Here is a 9,722-nt window from a genome sequence, read left to right as displayed (position 1 = left end):
AACAGCAGCAGAGACAGGTTCTGTAGCAGCAGCAGAGACAGGTCTGCTGAGCATCACCGCAGAGCAGGTCTGTTCTGTGCAGCAGCAGAAGAACAGGTCTGTTCTGTGCAGCAGCAACGAGTACAGGTTCTGTTCTGTAACAAGCAGCAGAGACATTCTGTCTGTAGCGCAGCGGACAGGTCTTTGAGCGCAGAGACAGGTTGTCTGTAGCAGCAGCAGTACATGTATGTCTGTAGCAGCAGCAGTACATGTATGTCTGTAGCAGCAGCCGAACAGCCCAGATCAGGTCTGTCCGTAGCAAGCCGCAGCAGAGACTGGTCCTCGTCCGTTAGCAGCTCAGCAGAGACGAGGTCTGTCTTAGCAGCAGCAGAGACAGCTGAATAAGCCGCAGGTTTGTCTGTAGCCAGCCAGCCAGAGACAGGTCTGTCGTAGCAGCAGCAGAGAACATGCTGAATAAGCGCAGGTCTGTCTGTAGCAGCAGCAGAAGACAGCAGCTGAATAGCGCAGGTTGTCCTGTAGCAGATATCTTACACTCGAGAATGATAACCATAGTTTTTTGTACACAATGTGATCACCTGTTTTTGCGACTGTTGCAAGCTGCACCTTCTCTTGAAGAAACAGGCAGAGCAGGCCGATACTGGAACTGACCAGAAAGCATTAGCGCTTGAGAGGGCACGGCAGGAGCAGCTAGATGCTTTGAGCAACAGCAGAGGGGCGCTAACTGGAAGCGACAGGCGGGAGGATCAAGGCCGAGGAATGAGGCAGCAAGCAATTCATCGGCAGCAACAGCAGCGGATTTCAGCAACAACAGCAGCAGCAACAAACAGCAAGCAGCAACGACACACAGCAACAACCGCAAAGCAGAGCAGCAAACAAACACAACAACAGCAACGAGGCAGCAGCACAACAAACAGACGCAGCAGAAACAGCAGCAGCAGCTTGGACCACCGAATTCGCGTATCTCTTTTACAATCAATGTATTCTAATGACTTAATGTACATTCTATTTTAAATTTTGTTGTTGTGAATTTATGGCATGGCTGAAAGTGTTGTCCACAAGCACTGGAAATAAAGTGATTGACTGTCATTGACTGATGTAGCCTAGTGTTCGCTGTTAATATAGACAGAGGCCATTTTGCCACGACACACGTTTGCATTTGCTTATGTTAACTTTTCTTATGTAGCTTTTATGTATTGCATTTATCGTTCATGTCACTTAGGACAAGTAGGCAGGGCCCTCCCGCCCCAGCGCACAGAAAGGGGGAGAAGGGGAGCTAGACTACACATCCCTGATGATGATGGACATCATCCAACCCGGGAGTTTAGAGTTCAGAGAGGTAACGTATAATATAACACAGAGTACCGAACCACAAAGGTGAATCATTTATTATGAAATTGACCAAAAAGTTATTTTAGTCCAGCTTGCCTCCAAGTAATCTGTTCATTACCATGCTCTCTAGCCGTTTCTTCTGTTAGTTCAGCGATAGGGAGATAGTTGAAACCTCAAGTTTGACAGTTTAACATATTTTTCTCATGTTTTGGCAGAGGAATAATGAATCATCAGAAGCCTATATTTTACCCATGCACTGAGAAGGAGTTCTTGCAATTCCAAGCACAGAGCGAGCGTTACGAAGTCGGTGGAGATCTTCCCAATGCAGCCTAGACCAGCTTTGTCTCATAGTACAGTGTTCTATACCACGACATCTTCGACATGTGGAAAAGAAATCCGTAACTTCTTGTCTTTCTCAGGCCGTTGATCGCAATGAGCGACCCTCCAGAAATCTACAGGCAATGAGAAAGGCTGACTGCGAAGAGGACGGAAGAATGAGATTGCTGAGAGAGGTAAGACCTTCGTTATGAGGGAACAATCTACAGACTGCAGCCAGTCGCACAGGAAACGAGTAAGGATGTAATTACTGCGATGAATGGTGAGAAGTACTTTTCACCGCTTTTCGAAGCTCATCTTCCATCTTGTGCAACGCCCGCCAAAGCTAATTTCAGTTATTCTCCTCGGACATGCACTGTCAGTTGCGTGCACCAGTTTCTCATTTAAGCTGCTGCGCCCACTATCCAAGTAAGTATACAAAACGTGTGTGTTATCAGCCGAAGAACAAAGAAGAGAAAGAAGAAAAAGAAAGCAAGAAGCAAGAATAAGACCTGCAGCAAGAGAGAGGATAGATGACCAGAGATGACCAATCTGACCCCGAACCCTGACGTGGAGTGGAGTACGCTGATTTCATTTCTAACTATCACAATGAGTCTCAATCAGTGTCATTGGATTGGATCGTCATAGAACCACTTTTACGTGGTGAACTTTGACACTCATGTTTAGCTCTTAGCGCTCTGTCATGTACGTCAGTCATGTGAACTACTGAATTATTATGCAGGAGTTACGCTTTCTTCTATTCATCATTGCTGCGGTCCTTCCTCCTTGCAGGTATATCAGAGACACGCTAGACCTGAATCAAGCGGATCCTGGATATCGACACTTCATGAAGATATTCGAAGCTGTTTCAAGGATAGCTATTGTACGCAGCCATGAAATCTTCTCCATGATATAATTATATATGTGTTAGCACAGCACCAATGTGAGATGTCCTATGAAAACGAATGCACTAATTGTACTTGTAAGCTGTGACGCAGTGCTACCAGTGGACTAACCACTGTAGTATTTACTGTGAAAGCACTGCGTTGGCTTCGGTTAAGCGAAAGGAGATAGGCAACCGCCTTGACGCCACGACGGTACGCGGGAGGTATTAACTTTAAGCTGTGAACCACAATACAGATAAAAAGTAATTGTCAGCATCCTTATAAACAGCTGGTTGAAGACTCGGCTTATAATTTGCAAGCGTCTTATGCCGAATATTTCTTACAGCTAAGTGAACCAGTTGAACTGTGATAGAGAAGTGAGAAAAGCCAGGGGAAGTGAAGAGGGAAGAACCTGCAGATCCCTATGAGGGACACGGCAGCGCGAAAAGAGTTTGTTCGAGGAAGATGACTGATGAGGTTACCTAACGTAGGCTCTATGAAATTTTCTTTTCTTCCTGCCGTTAGATACGAATAGTGTTTGTCTCTTTATAATTTATACTGTTTTTATATGTTATCTGTTCCCTCGCGAGCGAAGTCGGCGGAGATACTAGGGTTTTCATGTCCTGTACAGCCACCGCTCGGTCCCGCCGCAGATGAAATTTCCTTCCGCTCTATAACTCGACCCCAATTGACCCTAGCTAACTGGACTAGGGAGAGGGGGCTACGCAAAACTATTGCGATTATGACCTTGACAATATTTCCTATCCTTAACGGCGCTTGACAGCTAAACGGTATCTTACTTGGAAGTGCGTCATAGCGTACCCGAAAACCAAGGTCACTGCAACCTTTATTTGACATTGACCTGACCTCTGACCTCTTATCATATTTCCGTTCCGCTCTATAACTCGGCCCCTAATTTGACCTAGCGCCGACACAACTTCGTTATACTTACACACTTGGGAGAAGGTGTGTTCGCGTTAACCAAAACCCCTAAGGCAACCAATTTAACATACTGCAGCATCTCAGGCGATGAGCTTGTGTAACAAACCTTTGTCTTTGTGACTTATTTAACTTTACCTACCTTCTACGTCCTACATGTAGTTGGCGACAACTGCCCTTTCTAGTTTTTGTTTTGCGTGTGTTTGTGATTATGATTGTACTGTGTTGATTGACAATGACTATCATGCTGGTTAAGATGATGATGATGATGATGATGATGATCAGGGTTTGTAGCGGGTCTTCCAAAGTCTTATAAGTACTTATTTTGCCAAAAATAAAATAAGGGCCCTTATTAGTACTTATTTTTTGCCAAAGGACCATTTTTCAACATTGTTTTATAAACTGTTCTCGACTTAGAGTAAGAATTGTTGTATATATATTTAATAATACGGAATAATTAAATCTGCAATTGTGTATATAAATATTATTAGTGTACTTTAATAGTCGATGATCTATCAGAAATCGCGTAAAAAAGTCTTATTTTGGCCTCCAGAAAGGGTCTTATTTATAAATAAGTCCTTATTTCAACATGTGTCTTACTACTATGAACCCTGATGATGATGATAATGGTAAAGATGATGGTGAGGATAATTATCATAATATATCAATTTCTTCCTTGCATTCTTGGGTCATCTAGAGTTTATTAATTTTGTAGGATAAACCGAATGATGACGGCAAGCCTAAACTGTCCAAGAAGAAGTGGAAGAAGCTTAATAGAATGTCAGTGGCTGAACTTAAGCAGGTGAGTTGTCCTAGCATTAAGCTTCCATTGATCACAGAGTCCGCCGCAGTGTTACAGCTTGGTAACACCTACAGCTTAATTTTCCATCGGATGTGTAGCTACACTGAACATTTGTGTTTACTATAATATAGTAAAGTCGTTTTCTAAGGTTGGTGTTTTTACTTGTAGTAACTGATATAGTTAAAGAGCAGATTAGCATTAACTTGTTAGTCTTGTGAACTATGGAGCATGTACAGGAGTATTAACTTAATTAAGCTCAATAAGTAGCTTAAAAAGGCCATGTGATTATGGCATCGCATCAATGTAGTATGTGAGTCCCTACCATGACGACTGCATTATAGCCAATGATGTATTAATTCTTGGCATAATATTGTTGGTTGTACGGCATGCGGTTATCAGTCTGTTGGTTTCATACAACAGCGTTGTGTTGCCATGCTATATTGTCTTGTTGCGTGTTCACTGTTCCAGGTTGTTACAAGGGCCGATGTCGTAGAGATGCATGATGTGACTGCACATGACCCAACACTCCTTGTTCATCTCAAGGTATCACCCAGTATTCACTTTTGTCTCTAGCCATCTATATATGCTCCATTCTGTTCTTCCGTCCTTAACTTCCTCCCTTTTATTTTTCTCTCCATAATTCCCTTCTTCCTTCCCTGACTCCATCACTCACTCTCTTCTTTCATTCCGCCTCCTTTGTATCTCCCTGCTGCCTATCAGTTCAAGTCCCGCTTCTCTCTTTTGCATCTTTCCTCTATTTCCTTTTTATATTCCTAAAATTTGCATTCTTTGCTCATGCTTGTGCTACTCGTCTTTACGCCTCTGGAGCATATCTCGTCTTTATTTCTGTGTACCAGCCAGACAGTTGTTAGGTGTTTATGAGTTGCATTCTCTTTACAGGCTTACAGAAACACTGTGCCTGTTCCTAGACACTGGTGCTTCAAGCGCAAGTACCTGCAGGGTAAGAGAGGTATTGAGAAGCCTCCATTTGAGCTGCCGGACTTTATCAAAAAGACGGGAATCATGGAGATGAGGGAAGCCCTACAGGAGAAGGTATTTGGGAATACATGTGAATCCAGTACAGGGGTGTGTAGGAATTCAGAAGAGGAATGCATGTATGAATAATAGCAAAGTTAGGTATGTGGAGAAAATGAGTATTAAGTTACGGAGGTGTGTATGACTGCAAACACAAGAACATGAAGAGGTATAGGGACTCTGCAGCACAATGTATGTGTGTGTCTTTTTTGTGTGCATGTGAGAGCAATATAAAGATGTGAACTGTGGTTTATCGTATAGGTACTAGATTGTTCGTAGAATAATAGCATGTTGTTGTAACATTGCAGGAAGACCAGAAGACTCTGAAATCTAAGATGAGGCAGAAAGTCAGGCCGAAACTTGGCAAGATTGACATTGATTACCAGAAGCTGCATGATGCCTTCTTCAGGTGAACGATCAGTTGATTCATGTGATTTTGTGTGTATGTGTGTGTGTAGAATGAGATGCAGAGCAACACTTGCAATCTCTGTCAATTCTGTGACACAGTTGCAGAGCAGTAATTATCATGCAATTATGCGCACAGTTGCTAGATGATAGATCCGTGTAGATGCAGAGCATCACGTGCATAGCAGTAATGGTTGTGTTGATGTTAGAGCACTCTCCTCTTAACTCTACATTAACGACTAAATAGAGTATTGCTTTGTAAATGCCAAGCCAGTTATTGAAGAATTAATTCCTCGATGATGCTGAACCGGTTGTTGTTATTTTCTTCCACCAGGTGGCAGACCAAGCCTAGAATGACGATGCATGGAGACTTGTATTACGAGGTTTGCCTAATTAAAAAAAATATATATTTAGTGAGCCTTGAACTGAGGGTCTGGCAGAAATATAATCAGTTCGTAAGCTGTCCTAGCCATTCTTAATGTGTTGCCTTGGCACCAGTTATTTGAGTTTTGAGTTTTAGTTTACTTTGTTCATATATTTAAACATAAACTTCTGTTCAAGGGGAAAGAGTTTGAAACAAAATTAAAAGAGAAGAAGCCGGGAGACCTATCCGATGAGTTGCGCACAGCGTTGGGCATGCCTATAGGCGCAGTAAGTATCTAGATTATACTGATCTTAGCAGTGTCTACATATATGTTCCTGGCTATGCCTGCTATGCCTCAACTGGCAGACTACCTGCGAAACTGATGGAGAATTGCTTTGTTGAATTGTGCATGAAGCATTAGTGGTATGTGTGGTGTTGGTTGCGGCTACAGCAGTGGCGGCAGAGGAGACGGAAGTGGCAGTGAGAATGGTAGTGGTACTAATAGTAATGGTAGTACTGGAATAAGTAGAAGATGTTAGTCATACATAAAATAGTGTAGAGAGCATGTGAGCTATGATGTGGTACAAATATCAGCGCTGTGGTGTCCAGTCTTTGCATGTGTTATGATGCTGTTTCAGAATGCCAACAAGTACCCACCACCGTGGCTGATAGCAATGCAGAGGTATGGCCCACCGCCATCCTATCCTCATCTGAAGGTGCCTGGCCTTAATGCACCGATACCAGAGGTACGTGTGACATTGTGACTACCTGCAGATATTCCCAGAGTCCAGTAGTTCATAGTTATCAGCAAATGGGTGGCTATCAACAAGTCTAATCGTACCACTTCTGGGACTTATCGCTTGGGTCTTAAGTGTAATACTTTTTATCTGTGTTAAAAGTGAAGTCACCCTGTTCAATTTAAACCTATGTAGTTCATAAAATGAATTTTCAGTTAATTAAGTGCTATACTAAGTACTACTTTAATTTAAGTACTATAAACTGCTTGTCAGCCATGTCATCTAAATTGCAGGGATGTTCGTTTGGTTACCATGCTGGTGGCTGGGGCAAGCCTCCAGTGGATGAGAATGGCAAGCCCCTGTATGGCGACGTGTTTGGCACACAGAGCGGTGACTTTCAGGTAATCTGCACGCAACGAGCCGAAGAGACTATGTACTCTATTCTGCAAAATAATATAATATATAATAAAATATTTTAAAAGCAAATAAATAATTAACAATGGTAATGATAAAAAGTTTAATGTGCGAGAAGCAGGAGGAGTAATGGTGCTTAAACTAGTGACGGGTTGTTTCTACGTATAGCTGCTTAGTTAGTGTATTGATTCTGTCTGAGCGAGATAATTGCGGTCATCTTGGATATTGTTGCTAGGTTGGTCAGTGGTTTAGCACGTGTGTACTCCGAAATGTCAACTGGTGCTGCTGCGCGCTGGTGCCACTGGTGTTGCTATGTGGATAGTACAATTGTCCGATAGATGGCCGCTATCTTATTCGATGCTGATTCTACGTGTCTTGTTCATGTACAGGAGCAGAAGGAGGCGGAAGAGATTGACCGCAGTCTATGGGGAGAGTTTGAGTCGGAGAGCGAGTCGGAGGAGGAAGAGAGCGAGGAGTCAGAAGAGGAGGCGGACGTGTCCGGACTCGTAACCCCCGGCGACGCGTACGTCACTTCACCGCTCGCGCGCAGATCGCTAGTGGTCGTCCTTGCCGCACATAGACGTTAACACGCAGCAGTTCTGTTCATACGCGTGTTTATTGATATGCAGCGGTTTTGTTTATTGTCGTACTGCTGAGTTCGCTCTCTTTTGTAAACGTCCTAATCCCTAATAACTGTGGATAGCATTAGCATTAACTTTACGATGTTTCTGACAATGGCCCCCCTGATCCCTAACTCTGGATAGATGAATGTAATGGTTGCATAATGATCAATGGAGATGGGCCACCTTTGGTATTGGGCAGATTGTGCCAGTTCTACTTCGGATGGTTTTACATTTATGTTCACGTCCACGTGGTAGGTTCCGCGTTGATTTGTAAGCTTGTGAACAGTCTTTTTTTTATTGTAGGGGATTGGTAACTCCGAGTGGAATTACGTCAATGCCAGCTGGCATGGAAACACCAGACATGATAGAGCTCCGAAAGCGCAAGATAGAGGAACTGATGGAGGGGTGAGGCAACTAACTAAATCTTGGTCACATTTTTTATTTATGTGTTATCCGTGGATTTTATATTGATACTGCGCACTGATAGACTGTTAGTGGATCTAATGAATTTTGAGCTTATGTAAAACTTCAGTGATAAGTGTGGGACATCAGTAATAGTCTATTCTCACTCTTTGTAGAGGGGAGACGCCTCAACTCTACCAGGTTTTGCCAGAAAAGAAGGGACCATCTATAGGTGGCGCCATGATGGGATCTCAGCATGTGTACGACGTTGCAGCTGTAAGTTACTTGTTGTTACTACTACGCGTTGCCATTCCAGGTGGATGTTGTGAATCCGTGACCGATTAGAATATTTTTAAGTGGATGACTTGATCATATACCAATAGATGGTGGCACTTAGTACGCTGAGTCACCACAAGACATGTTGGAATAAGACGCACGGGTCAACTCTACGTGGGTAGTTCCACTGGATCAGCTTGAAGGGCCTTTTGTGAAAAACACTGTGCCTTGTATGCGATGAATAACTGATTTTTACTTTTGGTAGTCTCGTCAGGTTCTCAGCCGCCAGGGCTGAGGAAGTGTGCAAACCATCTTGACCAAACAGGTTATTAGTATAGTAAGCAAATATCGTTTTTGCTGACGTTACGTGTTTCTCTCCCCTCTAGCCGCCGGGGCAAAAGAAGGGTCCCGTGCCGGAGGCGGGGGTAGAGCTGGCACTCGCGCCAGAAGAGTTGGAGCTGGACGCTGAGGCGATGAAGGTTCGATATGAGCAGCAGGTTCGGGAGCAGCAGAGCCAGCTGGAGAAGGAGGATCTCAGCGACATGGTGGCCGAGCACGCGGCGCGCCAGAAGGTGAGCATCACGCTGTCATCTGCTACAATGATCTTACCTATCTGCCATATATACCTCATCTGCTACAATGATCTTACCCATCTGCCATATATACCTCATCTGCTACAATGATCTTACCTATCTGCCATATATACCTTACCTGCTACAATGATCTTACCCATCTGCCATATATACTTCATCTGCTACAATGATCTTACCCATCTGCCATGTCCTCCTCATCTGCTACCATGATCTTATCCATCTACCATGTCTGCAGCCTCATCTGCTACCATGATCTTATCCATCTACCATGTCCTCCTCATCTGCTACCATGATCTTATCCATCTACCATGCCTGCTGCCTCATCTGCTACCATGAACTTATCCATCTACCATGTCCTCATCATCTGCTATCATGATCTTATCCATCTACCATGTCCTCATCATCTGCTACCATGATCTTATCCATCTGCCATGTCTGCAGCCTCATCTGCTACCATGATCTTATCCATCTACCATGTCCTCCTCATCTGCTACCATGATCTTATCCATCTGCCATGTCCTCCTCATCTGCTACCATGATCTTATCCATCTACCATGTCCTCCTCATCTGCTACCATGATCTTATCCATCTACCATGCCTGCTG

General features: G+C 43.7%; 1 protein-coding gene across 1 annotated transcript in view; it reads left to right on the top strand.

Annotated features, from left to right (window-relative positions):
- The window catches only part of LOC106809436 (splicing factor 3B subunit 2-like), a 37,285-nt gene that overhangs the window by 19,005 nt on the left and 8,558 nt on the right, over window positions 1-9,722 (top strand). Inside the window, exons 10-21 of the mRNA XM_014812515.1 lie at window positions 4,183-4,269; window positions 4,738-4,812; window positions 5,170-5,322; window positions 5,613-5,713; window positions 6,044-6,092; window positions 6,271-6,360; window positions 6,712-6,819; window positions 7,104-7,211; window positions 7,614-7,747; window positions 8,151-8,252; window positions 8,426-8,525; window positions 8,912-9,097. Coding sequence (XP_014668001.1) covers window positions 4,183-4,269; window positions 4,738-4,812; window positions 5,170-5,322; window positions 5,613-5,713; window positions 6,044-6,092; window positions 6,271-6,360; window positions 6,712-6,819; window positions 7,104-7,211; window positions 7,614-7,747; window positions 8,151-8,252; window positions 8,426-8,525; window positions 8,912-9,097 — 1,293 coding nt within the window. The remainder of the gene's footprint in view (window positions 1-4,182; window positions 4,270-4,737; window positions 4,813-5,169; window positions 5,323-5,612; window positions 5,714-6,043; window positions 6,093-6,270; window positions 6,361-6,711; window positions 6,820-7,103; window positions 7,212-7,613; window positions 7,748-8,150; window positions 8,253-8,425; window positions 8,526-8,911; window positions 9,098-9,722) is intronic.

This window comes from Priapulus caudatus, unplaced genomic scaffold, assembly GCF_000485595.1.
Source record: "Priapulus caudatus unplaced genomic scaffold, Priapulus_caudatus-5.0.1 Scaffold354, whole genome shotgun sequence".
Taxonomy (NCBI): Eukaryota; Metazoa; Priapulida; class Priapulimorpha; order Priapulimorphida; family Priapulidae; genus Priapulus; species Priapulus caudatus.
The sequence above is the reverse complement of the archived record's forward strand: the minus strand, read 5'-3'. Positions and strand labels throughout refer to the sequence as shown.